General features: G+C 45.1%; 1 protein-coding gene across 1 annotated transcript; it reads right to left on the bottom strand.

Moving 5' to 3' along the window:
* Positions 1–15,465: 15,465 nt before the first annotated feature.
* Positions 15,466–23,415, bottom strand: LOC140846123 (uncharacterized). The gene is made up of 2 exons (XM_073221574.1): positions 22,993–23,415; positions 15,466–17,923 (listed from the first exon to the last, which is right to left on the bottom strand). Exon 2 carries the CDS (start codon positions 17,860–17,862, stop codon positions 16,087–16,089), a length of 1,776 nt encoding a protein of 591 aa, XP_073077675.1. The 5' UTR covers positions 17,863–17,923; positions 22,993–23,415; the 3' UTR covers positions 15,466–16,086.
* Positions 23,416–23,848: the final 433 nt, after the last annotated feature.

Genomic DNA, 23,848 nt, shown 5'->3' with positions numbered 1-23,848 from the left:
CTTTTTGGGGCATTCCAATCATGGAATGTTTGTATCTTCTTATGAGTTGAGTGAGTGGTATTGTTGCTTCAACATTAGTACATGAACGGCACTCACTCTTTCTCTAACAAAAGTTATTAACCGGTTTAACATGCAGGGTCCTAAAGTTAGAAGCAACACAAGGATGAGTAGGGGCCCAGCCAGAGTGGATATCAGGGTTGTAAACCACGGGGACCTGGTGAACCAAGATTCAAACAGTCCTTGGCCTGCTTCTCGCTCTCTCTTCCTCTGATCTAGCCTCTCTCTAAGTTTTGACATTGAATCTCTTACTATCCCGGAATGATCTGCATAAAAGCAGCATTCTTCTCTTAAAGCTGCACACAGTCCTCCTTCTTTTAGGAACAGTAGATCCAGCCCTCGTCTATTCTGTAAGACTACCTCAGAGAGGGAAGTTAGAGATTCTTCAAGTTTTGTAATGGATTGCTCTATTGTTTTTAGGTCTTCATCAATAGCAGTCCTTAGTCCTTCATAATGCTGGTTCCCTTGAACAATAGCGGCTGCCCCCGTTCCCACTCCGGCTGCAACTCCTATCCCTAACAACACGGCTAAGGTCAGCGAGACCGGCTCTCTTTTATATCTATGCCTAGGTTCAAATTCAGTTACGAATGAGAGATCATCATGATACATTAACCTGGGTACTAGCTGAACCATAATACAGAAATCGCGAGAGGAATTGAAGGCAGAAGTAGAGACACATGGGGTCACTCCAGTATTACAAGCCCACCATCCCTCGGGGGGAGGGACTAGATACTCATTTTTACCTGAGGGGGTTATAGCTACGGTTTCATTACACAAGGCTTTATGGGTGGGGGGGACTGTACCTAAACATTTTCCTTTTCCAGTTACTTCAGTTAGAGTTAGTTTCTGGTGGCTTCCCCAGCTACAGATCTCGTGACGGGTTGTTTTATTAAAATTGCCTAACAATCCTAATCCTTCATAATAAGGCGGCCCAGAAGAGAAACACAACCAACAGGATTCAGTAGTTTTAGGATTGGTGGTGTTTAAGGCCTGAAAAGCTCCTTCAAGGAGGTTAAGGAGGCGTCGTCCTGTGCTAGGGAAAAGGGGCAACTTGACCAGGAGTGGAAACAGAGGGAGCGGCGGTAGAGTCTACAGGGGGGGCTGGGGTCTGCTCGGGGGCCGGGGCTGGGAGACGCGGCCGGTCCTGCAGGACAGTGTTGGGTCCCACTGGGATAGCCGGGAGAGTTTCTACTTTTAGCCTGAGCATAAATAAGACTCCATTGTCATACCCACTCTGGTACAGTCTTAGTCCCCAAGTAAGCCCCTTTTCCCAGTTTGCTGCCCTTTTTCCTGCATCTGTGAAGGAGATATCAATGAGATTGCAGGTGGGATGAGTCTTGCACTGGGCATGAGTGGCACCTCGTTGGATTTTTATAAGGCCTGGAGGGGGTCTCCCTGCGCTTCCTGTCAGCCAATGGCATGTCCCTGTCTGTTCACAACTCCAATTCTTACAGAAAAAATCTGTCTGCCCTCCACATTGTGAGACCTCGGCATCAGTTGAGGGGGCCGGGCATACATAAAAGCAGGCACTTTGAATTTCTTTCATAGTCCCAGAGCCCCAATGCACTATATAATCCCGAGTGCTACATCCGGGTACTCCAACTGTGTCCTCATACCTAGGGTCTTGCTTGAAAAGAGTGCATACGTCTACAGTGAGGGTAGGCCACCAGGTTCCCTTAGGGTGTTGTCCTGTTATCTGGACTACTATTTGGTGGGAAGCTGGGGTAATGATTTGCCATGTCAGTAACCTGGGCTCATGAGGGTTAGGGTTCTGGTGGGTTGGAGGTAGCAGAAACATCAGAATTACTAACAGCATAATTCTTTTTACACAAGCGAAGCTTAAGGGGGTTATCAGTCCGAGTTACTCGCCAGTCTGGGTCCGGGGGTGCCTTCTTTAGATGTGAAGCGTGTATCCAGGAAGAGACGCCATCCACTTTTACAGCTGTGGGAGTAGTCAGGAGGACGACGAAAGGCCCCTTCCACCATGGCTCGAGGTTTCCTGTCCGGTGCCTTCTTACATAGACAGGGTCTCCCACCTGGAACTGGTGAGGCACTGAGAGTTCCTCTGGCCGATAGGCTTCCTTGATGGAGGCCCACACCTCTTTCTGCACAGCTTCCAAGGCTCGTAACCTTTCAAGCAAAAACTTATTAGTTGCACACTCAGGGAATACATGAAGATGTGCTGACTGAAGCGGAGCTGGGGCCCCAAACATTATTTCAAAAGGCGTTAGTCCAAAGCGGCCGGGAGTGTTCCTGACTCTAAATAGGGCGAAGGGAAGGAGGACTAACCAATCACATAAGCCAGTCTCTATGGACAATTTAGTCAAGGTCTCTTTTAGAGTTCTGTTCATCCTTTCTACCTGTCCTGAGCTCTGGGGCCTGTATGCACAATGCAATTTCCAGTCCGTCCCCAGGATCTTGGCCAATCCCTGACTTACCTGGGCAACAAAAGCAGGGCCGTTGTCGGAGCTGATTACCTTTGGGATTCCAAACCTGGGAAATATTTCTTCAAGGATCTTTTTAGACACCGTCTGAGCTGTCTCAGTTTTGGTGGGGAACGCCTCTGTCCATCCTGAAAATGTGTCTAGAAAAACTAGAAGGTACTTATATCTATACTTGGCAGGCTTAATTTCAGTGAAGTCAACTTCCCAATAAGCTCCTGGGCGATCTCCTCGAAGTCTTTTCCCGGATATTGCTTGATTTTTGCTCACGTTTACTAATTGACAGGGAACACAATTTTTTACAATCTCGTCAGCTAATTTTCCTAATTTAATAACATGATAAGGGGAGTCTCGAACTAAGGTCTTTAGGTTTTTTGCTCCCAAATGTGTCAGTTGATGTAATTGCCTTAAGTATTCTGCTGCCTCTCTCTGGGGCAGGACAACTTTCCCTTTTTCAGACTTGTATATCTCTTGGGGCAAAGAATTTTTGAACCCTAATTTGTCTATACAAATGAGATCTTCAGGTGTGTACTGGAAGCTCTTGATGTGAGTGGCTTCCGGACACACTTGGAGGGGCAAAATGTTTATTCCCTGAGCCGCTTGCTTTGCGGCTTGGTCTGCTCTCCGGTTTCCTCGAGCTATTGGAGAGTCATCTTTCTGGTGTCCAGGGCAATGTATTATTGCTACTTCTTTAGGCCTATGGATGGCTTCTAGCAAATCTAAAATTTCTTGTTTGTTTTTAACATCTCTCCCGGCAGAAGTTAACAGCCCTCTCTGTCTATAAATAGCCCCGTGTATATGAGCAGTGGCAAAGGCGTATCTGCTGTCAGTGTAGACGTTAAGTCTCTTACCTTCTGCCATCCTTAGAGCCTGAGTCAGAGCGATGAGTTCTGCTCGCTGTGCAGAGGTGCCCGTTGGGAGTCCACTGGCCCATACAACTCGGTCATCATCTACTACTGCAGCTCCAGCCATTCTTTTACTATCCATGATGTAACTGCTCCCGTCCGTGTACCAAGTCAGGAGTCCTGTTCCCTTTAAGGGCTGGTCTTGCAAGTCCTGGCGGGTTCCTGTCTCTTCAGCCAGGATTTCCTGGCAGGTATGAAGCACTTCTTTCCCCAACTCGGGGAGCAGAGTGGCCGGGTTTAGGATGGCAGGGGGGGCAAACTCTACTCGATCACGATTCAGGAGTAAGGTTTGGTAGTGAGTCATTCTGGCATTCGACATCCATCTCTCGGGTGGCTGCCGAATCACACTCTCCAACGCATGTGGAGCAACCACAGTAAGTTTCTGTCCCAGTGTCAGTTTGTCAGAATCTTTAACTAGGAGGGCCACAGCTGCCACTACTCTCAAACAGGCAGGCCATCCACTACTTACTGGGTCTAATTTTTTTGACAAATAGGCGACAGGTCTCTTCCAAGGTCCCCATTGTTGGGTCAACACTCCCCGAGCTACTCCACTCCGTTCATCCACAAAAAGGACGAACGGCTTAGATACGTCTGGGAGGGCCAGAGCAGGTGCCGACAGGAGGGCCTTCTTGATCTCATCAAAGGCCTGTTGCTGTTGAGGTCCCCAAACAAACGGGGCTGCCCCTTTGGTCAGGGGGTACAGGGGGGCAGCTAAGGTGGCATATCCGGGTATCCATAATCTGCAGAACCCTGCTGTTCCCAGAAATTCGCGGACTTGGCGCGGAGTAGTAGGGACCGGGATCTGCGTCACAGTCTGCTTCCGGGCTTCAGTAAGCCACCTTTTCCCTTCTCTCAGGGAATACCCTAAATAAGTCACTTGTTGTTGGCAGATCTGTGCTTTTTTGGCAGATGCTCTATACCCCAGCCTAGCAAGTTCAGTCAAAAGGGCTTCAGTAGCCGCTTGGCAGACTTCCTGTGTAGGAGCGGCTATCAGTAAGTCATCAACATATTGTAACAAGGTTACCTGCGGGTTGGAGGCTCGGTAAAAGGCCAAGTCCTGGTGTAAAGCCTTGTCGAAGAGGGTAGGTGAGTTCTTGAATCCTTGTGGCAAGCGAGTCCAGGTCAATTGTCCAGTAGTTCCTGTGGAGGGGTCTTTCCACTCAAAGGCAAACAGCGGTTGACTACTCTGATGCAGGCGCAAACAAAAGAAGGCGTCTTTTAAATCTAAGACTGTGTACCAAGTGTTTTCTGGGGCCAGAGAGCTTAGCAGGTTGTAAGGATTCGGCACAGTGGGATGAATGTCCTGTGTTCTCTTATTAACTTCTCTTAAATCTTGCACTGGTCGATAATCTCCTGTTCCCGCCTTCTTTACGGGCAGCAAGGGAGTGTTCCATGGGGATTTACATTTTACTAATATCCCCTGCTCTATGAGCCTCTGGATATGGGGCCTAATCCCATCTCTGGCCTCTTTACTCATTGGATATTGTCTCACAGTTACTGGTGAGGCTGAGGCTTTCAATTCTATGACTACCGGGGGCTGGTTTACAGCAAGTCCCATACCTGCCGTTTCTGCCCAGGCCCCTGGAAACTGGTTGAGCCACCTCTGATTAACTCGGGAGGGTTCTGGTTCTTTAAAAAGGCGGTACTCGTCTTCTAACTTTATGGACAGGATGCTTAGGCCCAAGGGTCTCTTTTTGCTATCAGTCACTTGGGTATCTTCAGTCTGAAAGGATATTTGGGCCCCGACTTTGGTCAAGATGTCTCTTCCCAACAAGGGTGTAGGGCATTCTGGTATAACAAGGAATGAGTGGTTTACTTGTCCCACTCCTAAGTCCACTGTTCTTTGGGTAGTCCATGCATATTGTTTCTGACCCGTGGCCCCGAACACCTAAGACTTTTTACTAGAAAGGGGGCCTCTAGCTTGGGTCAGTACTGAATGTTGAGCACCGGTATCTACCAGAAACTCAACGGGTTGCCCCTCCACTTTCAGAGTTACCCTAGGCTCGGGGAGGGGCTCCGAGCCCCGTCTTCCCTAATCTTCATCTTCTAGCAGGGACAACACTTTCTTCGGAGGTCCCCGTGGTGGTTTCTTAGGGCATTCTTTCACCCAATGCCCCTTTTCCTTGCAGTACGCACACTGATCTTTATCTAAAGGAGGTCGGTTGCCCAGGGACCCTGCCTTACTAGTTTTACCACTAGAGGGCGGTCGTCCCTTACTTTCTACTATTGCAGCCAAGATCTTTATTAAATTTCTCTCATGCTTTCTATCTCTCTTTTCTTCTTTACTTTCCCTCTCCTTCTCTTTCCTTAACTCTTTCTCTTCCTCAGTCTCTCTCTTATGATAAACTTTCTCTGCTTCTTTCACTAAATCTTTCAGCGACAAATCCTGTAAGCCTTCCAATCTCTGAAGTTTTTTCCTAATGTCGGGTGCCGATTGCCCGATAAAAGCAAGGGCCACTGAAGCACTATGCCCCTCAGAAGTGGGATCAAAGGGAGTATACCGCCTGAAGGCTTCTATCAGGCGTTCTAAGAATACTGCAGGTGCTTCAGTGGCTCCCTGGCTGACCTCTCTTACCTTGGCCAAATTGGTGGGGCGTCTGGCGGCCCCACGGAGACCCGCCACCAGAGCCTGGCGATAGATGGTTAGTCGCTCCCTACCTTCTGGAGGATTAAAGTCCCAGTTGGGTCTAGTCAATGGGAACCCCCTCTCTATGTCATGAGGGAGTTGCGAAGGCCGTCCGTCGGTTCCAGGCACATTCTTCCGTGCCTCCAGGAGAATCCTCTCTCTCTCTTCCGTGGTGAAGAGCACCTGTAAAAGCTGCTGACAGTCATCCCAGGTGGGCTGGTGGGAAAACATCAGAGACTCTACTAAACCAGTTAGTTTCTGCGGTTCCTCTGAAAAGGGCGGGTGGTTAGCTTTCCAATTATACAAATCAGCAGAGGAGAAGGGCCAATATTGCAGAGGTTGGAAAGGTGGTTCCCCTTCTTCTCCAAGGATGGGAACTCCATAAGACCGGAGAGGAAAGATACCCGGTGGGTCCAAGATGGCCCCTCGGCGGCGCCGGGTGCCCTGGGCAGGTCCCGGAGCCGGCCCTACTGCCTCAGCATCAGGGACTGAGGGTGCCGGAGCTGGGGGTGCTGGGGGTGCTGGGGCCGGGGGCACCGGGGGTGCCGTGGGGGCAGGAGGGTAAGGAGGGGGAGGGGGATCATCAATTATAAGCGAATCTTGAGTATCAGGGTAAACTTTGGTAGTTTCTTTTTCTTTTTTCTGAGGTTGAGTCTGGGCAGCTAAAACTCGAGGGCCCATTTTCTTTTGCACCCAGGGCTTTACCCAGGGTGGTGGGTTCTCCACCAACTCTTGCCAGACTACAATGTAGGGTTGCTGATCCGGGTGTCCTTGAGACGAATCCTGAAAAACAATAGCTTTTACTGCTAGTAAAGTGGGGAGATCAAAAGTCCCCTCCGAGGGCCACCCAACATTGAAGGTGGGCCATTCGGAGGAACAGAAAGTCTGCCATGGTCCCTTTTTCACTTCTACTGACAAGTTACGTGCCCTCGCTCTAACTTCCGTCCAATGATCTAGTGTCAGGCTAAGGGGGGTCGTCACTGTCTGTCCCATTGTCAGTATAACAATAATTAGACACGTAAAGGACACAAAAAACAAAGACACACACAGATTAGACACACAGCGGCCGCTTTTGGTTCTTTTCAGAGCCTCGAACAGAAACCGAAAGGAATCAGAGGGTTGAAATTCTCGGCGCCCAAAAATCAACCCTATCTCATCAGGTTCAGTTTGCCGGAAAAACAGACGGGAGGCTACCAGGCGTCCCTGGCCCCCCAACCTCCCTGAGGCGTCCCCCAGGGTTGCAGCCTGCGGTGCTCTAGTACGTCTACCGACCGCAGTCACAGCCCCTGTACGGGATTGAGACGGCTGCCAGACAACGGGTACCCTTCAGAACTCTGACCGGTCTCACTGAAACAGAAAACAGAACACAAACAACAACTCAAGGCGCCACTAATCTTACCTCTTCCTCCAAGAGCGACTTCGGGAGTGAAGCGGGGTGGACAACCGATCCCGGACGAGCCCCCAAATGTTGGATTTCCCTGAGGAAGGCGCTGCCCCAAATCACTCACCAAAGACGTTTCTTGATGCAACAAGCAAGAGGAATTTATTCGGAAGCCAACTAGTTGGGGTCCAAGTCAGCCTGTCGCAGCAGGTCTCAACGAGGACCCCGAGCACACTAAGGCAGAAGGTTTTATAGTATTTTCAAAAGGGGTAAAATTTTCCATAATCACAATACAGAGTTTTTTCTATAGGCTCATAAATCTTTTGCTGGCGCCACATCCTGGGGTCTGATTAGATGAGATCACCTACGGAATGTCTAGGGTGGTTCTAGTAAGATAAGCTAGGCATATATGATTAACTGATTTACGGTTAGCTAACTAAAGGTCACTACAATTGACACAGAAAGGTCACTACAATTGACACAGGCTAACTAACTTGTTTTTCAAGATTCTAATGATTTTGCTTCTTCTGGGTTAGGGGGTGGTATTTAGGCCTTAAGATGGCTGTACTTATGCTAACTTTTGATTCTTCAGATCCTACATTACGAATGAGTGAACTAAATGAATGAAGCAAGTGAACCTCTTTTTAATTGTGTGTTACAGTGTGTATACCTACCTACTGCCTGAGAATCTTTGAAGAAACCTAAAACCTTAAAGTTTTGCTAAGTTAAGAAGATATACTCTATGAGAGATTGTGCTGTAAAGCTCATGGTTACAGAAATTATAAAATGTGTTCATAAATTTGTCAATCTAAAGAATGTTAGTTTAACAGTTTACAATGGCCTGCTTCTCGGTGTTCACTGGAAATTAAAGTTTCTAATGGTTTTAAGTTTTAATTAAAACTACTCAAAGTAATAAAACATTTCTCTATGCTAAAAAATGTATGTTTTATTAAGAAAAAGTATAAAGAATGAAAAGTCTTCTGCATGCTAAAGAATGTGTTTTGTGATAAAGAAAGTAACTTTGTTCTAAAGTACAGCTATTTGTTTAAAGAGAGAAAACAGCGTGGTGCCTTTTGTTGTGGAAGACCCGCTCAGCCTGTTGCTTTGGGGGGGAGGGTCAGGATGTTTAGAGATTCGGTGAGATAAACCCAGTCAAGCCGCAGGCAAGCCCAGGCTAATTCTCACCGGCTTATGTGCTTGGGACCATAGGGCAAATGAAGAATAAATTACTATATTCTTACAGATATAGTCGTGCCTAGTGAAATTAAAGCAAGTGAGTCTTGATATCAAGTGCACAGCAAAATTAGAATCTCGTTTCTAGTTAAACAGTTTTCTTTAACTGTTAGTCTGCTCTTAATGTTGAAAGATCAAAGCAGTTTCTCATGCTTAAAGTCTCAGTGAGTTGCCAGAATATTAAAAAAAAAAAAAAATGAAATCGTAATATTAAAAAGACTAAAAGCTAAAGTTTGTTAACAACTGTATAAGCTTTATTTGCCTTTGAAATATTTTGTTATTGAAAACGATTGCATGGCCTGAGAAATTGAATTATTTATTCCATATATTTTTATAAGTGGAAAAATCTCTAACCAACAAATGATTAAAGTTGTTACTGATTATTTGTTTTCTTAATTTATCCTCCTAAGCAGAATGGTAACAAAGCTTTTTTCAGCTGATTAAATGCACTTAGTTAGCAAACCAAAATTTATTCTTAAAAATTAAACTAGAATCTAGACAAGATTATGTTTCTCCCAGAAAAACAAGTTTCACTGTAAAAGTTTAAATGGACAAACGTGTGACCACTTTTGAGAAAGGTTGTAATAGATTTTTTTGACAACCACCAGGTCTTCTTGTTTAATTTATATGCTGTATGTTTAAAAAAAAAAAAACATGGGGGATGAAAGGAAAGGAGCGACACATAGCAGCAATTAACCGGAGAGTTCCGCTTTAGTAGGGAAAGGTGCTAGGTTATATAGGAAGGGGCATGAATTGATTGAGGTGTCATTTCTACGGAGCTGGTGGCTGTTGGCTAGGTGCTGGGATTGGGAGGGGAGGGAGAGGTGATTGGGCTTCAGGTGGCGCAGGCGGAAACCAAGGACCCCCGAAGAGAAGCCAGAAGTTTGCCATCTTACTAGTAGTAGTCCTTCAGAGGACTCTTCATATTTTTTTAATGCAAATGATCTTAGAGCTTTTAACAGAATTTGCATAGCAGCTTATATCTACTATTAAAGAGTAAAACATTCTTGAAGCTTTCAGAGAAGACCTGTAGACTTAAGCACTTTCTCTGCTTTTTTTGTATATGGTCTTGGACACTTATGCTAAGTTCAAAAAAAAGTGCTTTTACCTCTAGTTAACTCTGATATTTTCCAGAGGGCCCCTGGAACATGTCAGAAGAATTTTTTCTCATTAGAGAAAGTATTTGACTAATTTGGCTTATTTATCTGATATATATTTATTTATTTACCAGGAAAGCACTGTCAAAGAGAATGATGCTAAACTTTGTTACTAAATGTTTTGTATTACAGAAATATCAGAATTTCCTTATGTCAACTGTCTTACAGTAAGCTCTCATCAGATCTTTAAACATTGTCATTTGTAAGTCTTTTGTCATTTATAGTATTATCCCTAAACTGGTAAAGAACTAGATTTCAGCAGAACAGGTATTAGTTACATAAGATTACATAAACTAAAGAAAATGATTTTGTGTCTTTTTGTTTCAAATGTTGCTGATAAAGTGTTTTAACCTTGTTCTCTTAAACTGACAACAGTTTAGTAAATGACTATCTTTATGAGCAGAATTGAAACTTCCTTCTCTCTACCTGATCCCTCCAGAGTTTAAAAACTTTCAGTGACTGTTTTTGTATTCCATGGCAGTATGTTTATTTGCATGAGTTCAATAAGAATCTGCTTTCCTTGTGAGAAGACTACTTAAGAACACTGGTTATACTGCCAGGGCTTTGACTGGAATGTCATACCTGAGAGACATGTGCATGGACTCAGATGTGAACAACTTTAAGGAACTAAGATTGACTTTATAAAGCCAACAAAGCCCCTTGGAAGAACTGGCCTGGTACCTTGCTTACAGAGTTCCCAGCAGCCTTACCAGGTGAGTAAAGAAGGTCACTTCCTGGCAGGTTCAGAGACCTCGAGAAGAGAAGAATTCATCCAAATCTACAGGTACTGCAGGCAAAGCCTGATGGCAAGTCTAGCTTGGCTGTCTGGCCTCAAGAGGCCTTTAAAAGTTCAATCTGAAATTCCTTACAAAAAGTTCCAGCAAAGCATATTTAAAAGAGCCTGTGTAATCAATTGCTCTTCTTGCTGCACTTGTGCAAATGATCAAGCCAGCTGTTAATTATTTTCTTAACCTGGTTACTTCTAATAAAAATGAGGGTGATTTTAGAGAAAAGTATTGTTTCAATAACTGCAGCCTCCAGAATAGAAAATCCAACTCCAGATGTTGCTACATAACCTAATAACACAATTTGTTTTATCTTGCCTAGAAGCCACAAAACTGCAAATAGTAATAGAAGCGCCAGCCTTCTGAAGCCCTCTCAACTGACCAGTAATAGAGACCTAGCTGCACCCTTTACTGCACCCCCTTCTCAGCACGAAGCAGCCAGAGCGGTCATCGCCCCTTTTCCCTAGCAGCAGCTAGAGTCCCTATCTGTAGAAGACAAAGACCGAGACTCACTTTATCCTCTGCAAGTAGGCAATGAACCTGCATTGAGAGAGTTCCTAAAACTTACACCTCCCTCTACAACAAGACAGAAGTAATCAGCACCACCCCAGCTTATTCTAACAAGTAGTAGGCCCGCCAAACCGGAGTCACTCCATGTGTTACCTTTATCAAAGAACGCATTAGCACCGTGCAAATCATAGTGTTGAGACAGAACTATCAGAGTGTTAACCAAACAGATGACCCCTAATTTCATGATTGAAATAGATACAAGAAGAAGAGGGGAATGTAAGAATAGAAATAGGTTAGCATAAGCATAGCCATCTTAAAGGCCTAGAAGCCATTTTCTGAGTATGTGACTTAGAAAGAAAAATTGGAACTGGGTAAGGCCTTGAAAAACAAGTTAATCATGAGCACCGGGTGGTGGGCAGCTGTGACCCTTGGTCAGCTAACCTTGGTCAGTAAATCTTACATACCAAGCTTATCGTGCAGAACCTCCCTAACCATTGAGGAGTAGTCTTACCCTGCCCTTGCTTAACCCCAGGATATATGTCTTGCAAGAATAATGTATAGTTATAGAAAATTGCTATGAGTTAAATGCTTTGAAATTGCTATATAAACCCTTGGCTCTGAGTGCTCAGGGTCCTTGTTGAGACCCGCTGCGTCGGGCTGACTTGGACCCCAACTAGTTGGCTGAATAAAGACTTTGCTTGAATTTACATCTCTATGCCTGTGTAGTTTGTTCTCTGGGGAAGCCTCTGAAGCCTGGACCCTAACACAAATTAATAATACCATGAATGGAAATTCCAGATCTTAAAGAGGAGCTGTGCTAGTAGGCTTAGCAATGCTGTTACTATACAAGCTCAAAAATTGTTACAGGAATGACAGAAAATGTGAACATATGAAAAGAAAAGTTACCAAAGATCAGAATCGATAATGGAATACTTCCAAATATTACCACAAAGAACTTATTGTCGAAGACAACTAATTTTCTATTCACAATATCAATCAAAATTGACTGGCAGAAAGAGGATGAGGTGATCAATACCAAGAAATGGAGAATAATGGGCTGAGGCAGAATAACTGGCTACCTTGTGGTCTGCCTTTCCTTTGCAGATCTATTAGTATAAGAAGGAAAGAAAAACACAGCAAAGGGTGGATTTCTTTAGAATTTGCCTTACTTGTATCATTTTTATGAAGTGTAAATCCCTACTTATTCAATGTAAATTATTTCATTTTTCCATTTCAGTATTGTCAACACCTTTTCTTTTTTAACCTAAATTGTCCTTTTATCTGCCCCTGAGGGTGAAATTGCTCTGCCCCTTCCTGTGACACCAGGCAGTTTTAAAAGTTTCTGCTCATCTACCAAGAGGTGACCTGGACTGACTTAATCTGACTTTCTGAAAATGCATGGGTAGGTTAATTTTCCTCCTTTTCTGCTGTTAAATGCAAATTTTCCTTTATCTCTTGAGTTTATTGGTTATATACTTAGACTGTGCCATCAAAAAGGTCTAAATACAGTGCTATTTATTCATTTACAAATTACCTGAGCTTGAATATATTTCTTAAGCAAGGCCATTACTCACCTCATAGAAAGAAATTTAAGTAATTCATATAAAAAGCTTAGCATAATTCCTGGAAAATTGTTGCCTAATATTATTGATGGCAAGTTCTTATTATTCTCAAGATGAGTCCTCTTTTCTATTTACCTGGAAACCAGGGTTGTATTATTCAACTCATTCGCTGTCCTACTTGTGTTCTTTTAATAGCACAAATACTAAATTAATTGGTTATCAGTATAAAAATTTATTACAAAATAGAATAACTATTAAGATCCAACTTGACACTTCTGTAAACAAATCCCATCTGTCTAGAGGCTGCGTAGTGCTGGTCCTTCAGTCCTTGTATTACACATTAGTACAATATCCATTATATTTGTGGGCAAGAACACAATATAATTCTAACACAAAAATCATGCACATAATTTCTCAATGAATATTAGCTGATATTATAATGACTATTATTATTATTATTCCTGTTACTTCTTTTTAGTGACAAATAATATTATATTGTGTCGAAGTACCATGGTTTATTTACCCATTTACCTATTGAAGAATATCTTAGTTGCTTGCAAGCTTTGGCAAGTATGAAGAAAGCTGCTTTTAACATCTGTATGTTGGCTTTTGGATGAGATACTTCTTCAACTCCTTTGGATTATTTACAACAAGCATGATTGCCAGATCATATGTTGAGTATATTTAGTTGTCTAAGAAACCACTGAACTGTCTTCCAAAGCGGCTGCAGCACTGTGTATTCCCACCAAAGTGTCCTGCTGCTCTACATCCTCACCAGCATTTGGTGGTGTCAGTGTCACAGATTTTGGCAATTCTAACAGGACTATAGTGGTAGCTCATTGTTGTTTTCATTTTCACTTCTCTGATGACATACAATTTTCATATGTTTACATGCCATCTGCATATCTTATCTGGTGAGGTGTCTGTTAAGGTCTCTGGCCCATTGCGGGTAAAATTGCAGTATTTCCAGAATTTCTAACCTGGCTTTAGTGTATCTGCGCATCAGGTGTTTCCAAGAGCTGGAGAGAAACAGTTCATCTGCATATCAATAGGTAATTACAAGGGCCTGACAGGGTTTATCTGGACCAGAGAGGTTGGGTGGAGCTGCTGCAGCCAGGTCAAGAGAGAGATGGGACTGCTTGTAAGAAATAAAAGGGTTTCTTAACTTAATATCTCCCTTTGACTGATTTCTGTTTTAGAGGTATTTTGCCTCAGGATTCCACCCCCTGGAGTTACACTCATTTTTTAATTATGCACTTTTCTTATTGTGAATTTTAGGAGTTCTTTGTAAATTTTTTTTAATAGCCCTCTATCAGGTGTGTCTTCTGCAAATATGAATGAAAACATAAAGTCCAGAAAAAAGGGTTTCTCCATAGAGCTGTAAGTAGTTCCACTCAGTTAAGAGCATGGCAAGCAGACTGGAACATAGTCATTGTTAAGAGTGTAATAGGATGATGAAAAATGTTTATGAATGGGAGAGTGGGGGACAGGTGTGTTCACTGAGTACCTAATATTATTGCTAAGGACTGTAAGATTTTATTCAGCAAGTAATGGATAGCAAGGCAGTTATTCCTGCAATCAGGAAAGTGAGTCAATTTGAGATGAATCCCCATTTTATTTACAAGCACAATTAACTCTTGATTACATTGTGCCTTGTTAATATAATTAAGCTTATAAACCTGGGCTGCTAAGCACTGCCAGAGAAAATTACACAATTGTTGGAATTAGTGCCACAAAAGTTTATGTTCCCTTCTTCAGAAGTAGTATCAAGAGTACCGTCAGTACTGCTTGAAAATCCTTTACATATCCCCAGTCAACAACTGTTTGTTTCTTTTTCACCCCAAAGGCCATATGAAACCCTCATCATTAAACTGTAGTCCTTTATTTAGAAATCAGAGTTCCAAGTTTGCTTCACAAAGGTCTGAATTCAGGTAAAATTAAAATCGATTTAAAAACAATGCATCTATGCAACATCAATTGGACCTTAACAAACAAGTGATCATAGTAAATTTAATAACACTTCAAATATTCTTTCTGAAGAAAAACTGATCCCAGTTAATCTGATATGTGAGCAGAACTATTATCTGACTGCTTTGGTTACTGTTTATTTTCTCTACACAACTCGTTTCTATATATCAAGCATCATAAAAAAGAAAAACAGCCCTTGCCACAGAGCTCTAGCACCCCCAGAGTAGTCAGTGAACTGTCACCAATGATATCAATTATGCAAACCTGACAGCAAATGAATGTTTTGCTACATACTATACAGCGGGTAACACATGATAGCATTTCATTAAAGTCGACAATCCATTAAGCACCATACAAAACCACAATGTATTCTCCAAATTGGCAAACACTGAAATTACCCTAAAATATTGCAAGCCTAGTAAGCTCATTTTTTATTTCTCCAGGATGAAGAGCCAGAGGCAGGTGACATATAAACTGTTGATATGCAGTTATATCATTGGACAATAGCTATGTTGTAAGTCATTGCAAAGCAATGACTAAAAAAGAATGTTCTCTATCATCAGAAGACATATGAACTATAGTCATCAAATTCTAAAATATTATAAGGTATTAAAGAGGAAAAGGAAGCTAAAATTCTCTCTGATGAATTCGTGTGAATGTAACTCACTTTTCTTCTTCAGCCTCACCCCAACCAGACAGAGTGGCTGGTGCCTTACGTGGTGTGGCGATGGGGACAATTAGCACCAGCGTATCCTTTTTCCTGCTGACCCGCCAACAGGTCTGTCGCGTGCCCTGTCCTCACCGGCAAGGACAGCATGCAACAACAGCAGGATTCTTCTGCAGAAAGCTTTATTCTTCAGCTCTTTGTGAAACAAATGAGTTGGGCAGGACCCAGAGGGGAAGGAGAGGCTTGCTTATATAGTTCTCATGCTCTGATCTGGTTGGTGCGGCTCCATATGCCTTATTAGCATAACCATTTGGTGGGTCTCATTGGTCCTTATGCCAAGGCGCAATTAGCATGTAGTTTAGTGGTGTGGGATGATTTGTCATTAGGAAGTTCGGGGCCTTCCGGCTGCCCTGCATTGGGCGCTATTTTCTGAGCGCGGCTGCCAACATCTCCCCCTTTTTTGTCTAACAGAAGCTCAAGGCGGAACTTGCCAGCAGAGGCGGAGACAGAGGCCTGACCTCCATCATACTTCCTGATGCCCCCTTTTTGGAGAGGGGTTCTGGGCATCTACCCCTATGCAGTCAGGCATGCCTCTCAGAGGGGTCCAAGACCTCTTGCAGTGCTTTGCCTCGCATCCTCTGGCTGGCGTTGGGACCGCTTGGTACAAAGGGTTTGGACCCTTTTTCTCAACCCTCTTGCACCATGAGCTTCTTAAAGAAAGCTGTGATTAAGCATTGAGGTACTCGGGCCTGGTGCAGTGCCACATGGGCTCAGGGTGCAAGAGCTACCTCAAGCTAAAGCCAAGCTTCCTTCTTAAGCATGTTGAGCCACACTTGGGGAGAAGCGCCAACGTCTATCGCCATTAGGGCTTGAGCAAGGATCACCTTGTCCTGCTTATGTTGGTTGCGGAGTCTGCATAACAACCAGAGTAAGAGCATGAGACCTCCAAGCAGGAACACGCCCATCCCAGCCATGCCCGCCCACTCCTTGACGTGGGAGAGAGCTCTGAGGAACCAGGAAGAGAGTCCTTCCGCTACGGAGATATCTAGACGGGTGGAGTTGATGTGGATAATTTCTCGCCGCAGCTCTTCTAGTGTCCCATCGAAGTCTTGGGACCAGTTTCCTGAAAGATACTGGGACAGGTCTCGTGACAGATTAGCTGCCCGTGTAAAATTTTTATATTGAATGCTAGTGATGCAGAGGGCACGATATTTCCGCTCACATTCCAATTGGGCCATTTGCCAGAGCACCTCTATTTGTTCCTCCACGAGATCTATGCGTTGATTGAGGATCATTATTCCTCCTTTCAGTTTGCCATCAAGTGTGGACTGTTGGTCCAGGGCAGAAGCTACTGAGGCTGCAAGGTTATTGAGCTCTGTAGCCGATTTGATGGAGGTGTCTAAAGCTATACCAGCGGCGGTGGCTGCGACCGCGGTCGCGGAGATCAGGAGCACTATGGCGGCTGTAACACCGAAATCGCGCCTTTCTCGAAACAGAGTCATGGTGTTAGGGGCGTCTACGGGAACAGGGACCCAACGGGGGATGCGGACTACCAAAGCATTGGTAAAGTTACGCGCATCCCAACACTGAGACAGAAAGCAGGTTTCATTGGAGCAGGAGTCAAAGCTACTATTGGATAAGATAAACAGAAATGGGGGGCATACGCATACTGGAGAAGGTGGAAAAAGGGAATTAGGTGACTCTGGACCTGATTTTGCTGAACACGTGTAGTTCTCGTTGTTATGGGTCATGATCATGTTCCAGTGTGCGCGCATGTGGTTATTCTCGCACCAAAAGGTGATATTTTTTACACCGATTCCCCCACCCTGGAGGGCGGAAAAGGGGGAGAGGTCGGTACACGAGCCATTGACTCCACACAGCATCCATTTATGGAAGGGGTTCATGCTCAGCTGCTGACGAAACTCGCCTTCGAGCACCTTTACTGGCCACCAAGCCTCATTGGCTGGCCGTCCCTCCATATCTGGGGAGATGGTAAACTCCTGCCTCTCAGTTGCCCACGTTACTAAAGTTGACTGACAGTCAGTCCAGGGCCACAGCTCTCCCTCATAGTCGCCCACACAATGGGAGGCATATTTGGGTTGACGAGGCCTGTCGGTGGAATTGTTCCTGGGAGAGTGTACAAATGTGCCATTGATCCAGAGAACCATCTGGTGGATAGTCATGTTCTTATAGGGCGGGCTCCCTTCCTTATTAGGCCCTTCAAATTTAGCTGACATAACGGGGAGGCTACTGGCCTCTAGAATTATGTCACTGAACCATCCGTATTTCCTCTGTTTCAGGGAGATACAGCCAGCTAGATTCTGAGTGGTGAAGCATAATGACCCATTAGTTACAAAGGATCGGTTTTCTCCCAGGGGAGCTACTAGGGTGTCTTTAACTAAGTAGGGCAAGTTCATACTAGCATTAGTAGTGAAAAAGCGCGGAAAAACGGCTGCATTGAAACGGACAGGCATAGGCTTAGGAAAGGCAGACAGGATTCCCCATCTCAATACTCCCTGAGTCGGGGTCTCCAGTGTCAGGAGCAGGGTCAGGAGGTATAGCGAAGTCATCTCCTTTGTTTAGGACTTTCCTCGTTAGGCGCTCCGGGATCCAGAAGGGATTTTCTTCACCCTGGGGGAAAACACACACAGCTCCCCTGGATCTGATTATGATTGGATCCGGGCCCTTCCATTGGTTAGATAACACGTCCTTCCATTTTACTAGTTCTTGTGGGTCTTTTGGCCACTGATTATGGCGATCCGCTGCTGTATGGCCTTGAGCATCCAGATTCAAAAAATTTATAGTGAAAAGTGCTAGGGCTATGGCAGTTTTTGGTGTGGGGGGTATATCTTCAATTCCCCCTTTTTGTTTAAGTAAATAGGATTTGAGCGTGCGGTTCGTGCGTTCCACAATCCCTTGACCTTGTGGGTTGTAGGGAAGGCCAGTGTTATGTTTTATCCCCATGTGATGACAAAATTGAGCAAATTTTGTAGAGGTATAGGCTGGGCCATTGTCTGTTTTCAGAATCTGTGGTAACCCCCATGCGCTCTAAGCCTCAAGGCAGTGCTGGATGACATGGGAAGCTTTCTCTCCTGACGATGGGGAGGCAAAGATGACTCCTGAACAAGTATCCACGGATACATGTACATATTTCAGTTTCCCAAAAGACGAAATATGCGTCACATCCATTTGCCAAACTTGTAAAGGCCTAATACCTCTGGGGTTGATCCCAACATGAGGTGTGGGAAGGAAGCTGCAGCAATGTTGGCAGCTAAGGACAATGTTCCTAGCTTCAGCCCTGGTTATGCTAAACCGCTTGCGCAGTGTTTCGGCAGTGACATGAAATTGTGTATGGAATTTTGAAGCTGCGGTGATAGGGTCTAGCAGGGGAAAAGCTATATTTCTGGTTGCGAGGTCTGCCAGGTGGTTGCCTTCTGTCATAGGCCCGGGAAGGCCTGAATGTGCTCTGATATGAGTTATATACAAAGGAGATTGCCTATGAAGTAGTGCTGATTGTATCTGTTTGAACAAAGTGGCTACTGGGCTGGATGCTTTGATTAGCCCGGCCACTTCTAGAGATTTGACTGCATTAACTACATAACAGGAGTCAGACACAATATTTAAAGGTTCAGGAAAGATTTGTAGGACCTCTAAGACTATGCGACATTCCACTATTTGTGGAGTGTCAGGCGTGTAGCCTTTTGTCACAACTTTGCCATCATGGACATAGGCACCTGTGCCTGTCTTAGACCCGTCCGTGTAAACTGTTTTTCCATGAGGCAGCGGGGTTAGGCTAGTGACCCGAGGAAATACTAGATGATTTTTGGCGAAGTTGATGAGGGGATGTTTAGGGAAATGATTATCAAAGTTTCCTGAGAAACTGTAAGCAAGTATGGCCCAATCATCGTTCATAGCACATAATACTTGTATCTGTTCTACGCTGTAAGGGGTTATAATTTTAGCTGGAGCCTCTCCGAAATGTGTCATGGAGGTTTTTACTCCTCTCAAAGCAAGTTTGGCCACGGCTGCCGGATAGTACTCTATTGTCCTAGCCTGAGAGGCTTGGGGATGGATCCAGATCAGTGGGCCGTGCTGCCATAAAACTGCTGTTGGCAGCTCCGGGGTGGGAAGCACACACAACTCAAAGGGTTCATTCGATTGCACTCTATTTAATTGTGCTGTCATCAAAGCCTGTTCTACTTTGCGAATGGCTTGTAATGCCTCAGGTGTGAGGGAGCGCGGTGACGTTAGTTGTGGGTCTCCTTCTAGGGTTTTAAATAGTGGAGTCAATTCAGTGGTGGGTATCTTTAAGTATGGGCGCAACCAATTAATATCTCCTAGGAGTTTTTGGAAGTCATTCAAATTTCGCAATTGATTATGTCTTATCTCAAGCTTTTGGGGGCAAATTACATCTGTGTAAATGGTTGCTCCTAGGAATTTGCTAACACTAGATTTTTGGACCTTCTCGCTTGCTATATTCAGTCTCCAATTTTCTAGGGATCTAGTGAGATCTATATATGCTTCTTCTATTTCTGCTGGTTGTGGGGAGCAAAGAAGGATGTCATCCATGTAATGGATGATCTTTAGCGTGGGATAGGTCTTACGAATTGGGTCTAGCGCTCGCTGAACGTACAGTTGACATATGGTGGGGCTATTTGCCATTCCTTGAGGGAGGACCTTCCACTGAAATCTGGCATCGGGTTGTTCATGGTTAATAGCTGGCAAAGTAAAAGCAAATCTTTCCCTGTCCTTGGAGCTTAGAGGTATAGAAAAGAAACAATCTTTAATATCTATTATGAGCACTTTCCATTCTTTGGGTAAGGCAGAGAGGAGTGGCAGTCCCCGTTGTACGGGTCCAAGCATTCTCATTTGAGCATTTACTGCTCTCAGATCATGAAGCAACTTCCATGATCCTGACTTTTTCCTGATTACAAATATGGGTGTGTTCCATGGGGACACAGAGGGTTCTAGGTGTCCCACTTGGAGCTGCTCTTGCACTAAGCAATGAGCTGCTTCTAATTTTTCAGAGGATAGGGGCCACTGAGGAACCCATACGGCCTCCTCTGTGAGCCAAGGTATGGGCATGGCATCTTCAATGGCCCCTATGAAAAACCCAGGCCATGACGGTCATTCTTTACTTTGGGCAGGATGGGCTCTATGTGTCCCTGTTGGTGTTTCCCCAGCCCCTTGCCAGGGATGTATCCCATGTCCATCATCATGCCTTGGGCGGGGGTGGAGTATTCATTAATGAGTTTGAGGCCTAAGTCTCTCATGACATCCCTCCCCCATAAATTGACCGGTAGAGGGAGTACATAAGGGGTGACTGTACCCTCTTGTCCTTCAGGGGCTCGCCATTTCAATGGTTTGGCACTAATTGAAGGGCTTGACTCATATCCTAAACCTTGTAATGAATGTGAGGATTGGGTCACAGGCCACTTGGAGGGCCACCAGGTTGCAGAGATAATACTTTTATCTGCTCCAGTGTCTAGGATTCCCTCAAAGCTCTTTCCCTCTATTTGAAGAGTTAATTTTGGTCTGTCTGCTAAATCTAATACTATGAAGGCTGAATCCCAGTCAGAGGAGCCGAAGCCCCTTTCTCCCCTCTCCGTGTTGGTAGCAGGATAATTGGCTTGGAGACTAGGTAAAACTAAGAGCTGGGCTATGCGGTCTCCCGGGGATATAGGATAGATTCCTCTGGGAGCCGAACACATGATTTTTACCTGTCCTTCATAATCTTGATCTATAACTCCGGGATGAACTACCAGGCCTTTCAATGCAGCAGAAGAGCGCCCTAGGAGTAACCCAATGGTATTTGGTGGTAGGGGGCCTTTAAAGTCTGAAGGGATAGGCTGAACTCCCATCTGTGGAGTCAACACTATTCTGGTGGTGGCACGGATGTCCAATCCCGCGGAACTTGAAGTGACTCTCCTTGGGGGGCCTGGTTGTTCCCGAATGACACTTGCGTGCTGGTTGCCCCATATATTTGCGGGCCCTGGTGACGGGGGCCCCTCTGGGCGTTTTTTGGCAGTTCTAAGGGTTTCCCTTCTATATCTTTAATAGACCGGCACTCATTAGCCCAATGCCTGCCTTTCTTACACTTAGGGCACAACCCAGGGGTCTTTTGGGTTGTTTGTTCTGAAGCTGGGCTCCTACACTCTCTCTTTATATGTCCTAATTTCCCGCATTGAAAGCATTTGATACTTCTGTTAGTGATCCTGGCTTGTTTGTGGCTCTGTAATATGGCCGCGGCTAGGCCCGCATTGGTGAGTGGCCCTCCTATTTCTCTACAGGCTTTCAACCAGGCATGTATCCCTTTTTGTTTCCAGGGTGTTATCGCCTGTCTGCATTCCTTGGTACATTGTTCAAATACTAATTGCTCCACTAGGGGCATTGCTTGTTCCTGATCTCCAAATATTCTGCCTGCGGCCTCCATCATACGAGCGACAAAGTCAGAAAATGGCTCGCTCGGTCCCTGAATAGTTTTTGTCAAATTGCCTGATACTTCTCCTTTGTTGGTGAGGGCTTTCCATGCCTTGGCGGCGCACGTGTTTATTTGTGCGTATACCTGTAAGGGGAAGGCGGTCTGGTTGGCTACCCACTGTCCTTGGCCTGTCAGCATATCATATGACCATGCAGGCTGTCCTTCGGCCGCGTTTGCGCGTGCCTGGGTCATGCTGATATCATGCCACAATGCCTTCCATTCTATGTATTGCCCCATACTAGAAAGGCATGCCTTAGTTACATATTGCCAGTCTGCGGGTATCATGGCTGTCTCTGTTAATCTCTCAACTTGTGCTATGGTATAGTTGGCACTGACCCCATAAGCCCGAACGGATTCTGCTAACTCCTTAACTTGTTTATGGCTCAGGGGCTGGTGAGAGCGTACACCGTTATCCTCAAATACAGGAAACATTTGTCTAATTGCCTGAAGAGTATCTGGGTGGCAAAAGGAGGGTGCGCCACTCACGTAAGGTGGCGGGGCAACGGGCGTCGGGGGACACCCTGCTTTCATTTTTTCCTTGGTCCGCTTTTCAACTTTGCCAGTTCCCTTACTTCTGCACTCTGCGGTTTTATTTTCTTCCCCTTCCTCTGCGGACGTTAATTCCTCCTCAGATTCCCTATTGAAGAGTTGGAGGTCCCTCAACTTTTTCCAGGGGTATTTACTATTTTCTCCGAGGCGATCGTCACTCGCTTCTCGGGGCTCTTTCGCTTTTGCCCTAGGCGGGCTTTCTCCCTCACTCTGAGGTTTCTTTACCTTCGTTTTTGTGGCCTTTTTTCGGCCGCGCACGCTCTCTGTTTCCTGTTCCGTTTCTGACATGCTCTCTTGGATATCTGTCAATGCTCTCTGACCTTCTTTTATTACCTTTTCACATCTCTCATCTTGCAGACAAGCTCTAATCAGTTTCCAGAGGGGCTTGCTGCCTCCCCTCAGGCTACCCTCCTCCTCCTCTCTATCAAGATCTTTCCCCAGTTTGTCCCAGCTCGGGATTGAGAGGGACCCTGAACAAATGAACCAGGGGGCCACACGGTCTATCTCCTTCACAAAAGATCCTAAGACTTTGCTGGAGACCTTCAAGTTTTGCTCTTTGAGAGCTGTCTGCAGCGCCGTGACTAATGACGGTGCATTCCCCATGGTGCCTCCTTATTTACAGAGAACCATCAACCATCATCCTAAAAAGCAGGGGCCTCTCGGAACTTACCCCTCCGGGCTTTCTTCTGACCTGCAGTTCTGAATCCTCTCCAGATGTCTGAAGGGTCCTCCCTGTGCCGGTGATGTTCTGGTTCCCGGGATTCGGCACCACTTGTCGCGTGCCCTGTCCTCGCCAGCAAGAACAGCATGCAACAACAGCAGGATTCTTCTGCAGAAAGCTTTATTCTTCAGCTCTTTGTGAAACAAATGAGTTGGGCAGGACCCAGAGGGGAAGGAGAGGCTTGCTTATATAGTTCTCATGCTCTGACCTGGTTGGTGCGGCTCCATATGCCTTATTAGCATAACCATTTGGTGGGTCTCATTGGTCCTTATGCCAAGGCGCAATTAGCATGTAGTTTAGTGGTGTGGGATGATTTGTCATTAGGAAGTTCGGGGCCTTCCGGCTGCCCTGCATTGGGCGCTATTTTCTGAGCGCGGCTGCCAACACAGGTCTATTCTGTACACAGAGAACTTTCTACCAAAATTGTTATACCTTCAGAAGCCTTCACTGAAAATTTAAGTATATTACTTGAAGATTACTCACACACGGATAAGCGTCGTTGAGTTCATTTGATTCAGGAGCTGCCATCTAGCTTAGCAATGTCTAAATAACATGAGCAATAGGAAGGGAAATGCCTACAATATATAAGATGCTTGATATCCTCAGCAGAACTCCGTAAATCAGCATTATCAACAGCAGGAGCAGGGCCTCCCATGCAGCCCAGCTTCCCTGCCCTCCCAGCAGGCAGGACACTAATAATCAACAAAAATGTGAATTCTCCCTTGTCTCAGGATAAAGTGTGCCTTAGTTCGTCTCTGCGCTGAGCTGGAAGAACTGAGAGAAAAGGCAGATAGTAAGAAAACCT

The sequence above is a fragment of the Manis javanica genome, chromosome 14 (genome assembly GCF_040802235.1).
Source record: "Manis javanica isolate MJ-LG chromosome 14, MJ_LKY, whole genome shotgun sequence".
Lineage (NCBI taxonomy): Eukaryota > Metazoa > Chordata > Mammalia > Pholidota > Manidae > Manis > Manis javanica.
This window is presented reverse-complemented; position numbering and strand designations above follow the sequence as displayed.

Coding starts and splice junctions, on each gene's coding strand:
- LOC140846123 (XM_073221574.1), bottom strand. CDS start 17,862: ATGACTTCGCTATACCTCCTGACCCTGCTCCTGACACTGGAGACCCCG.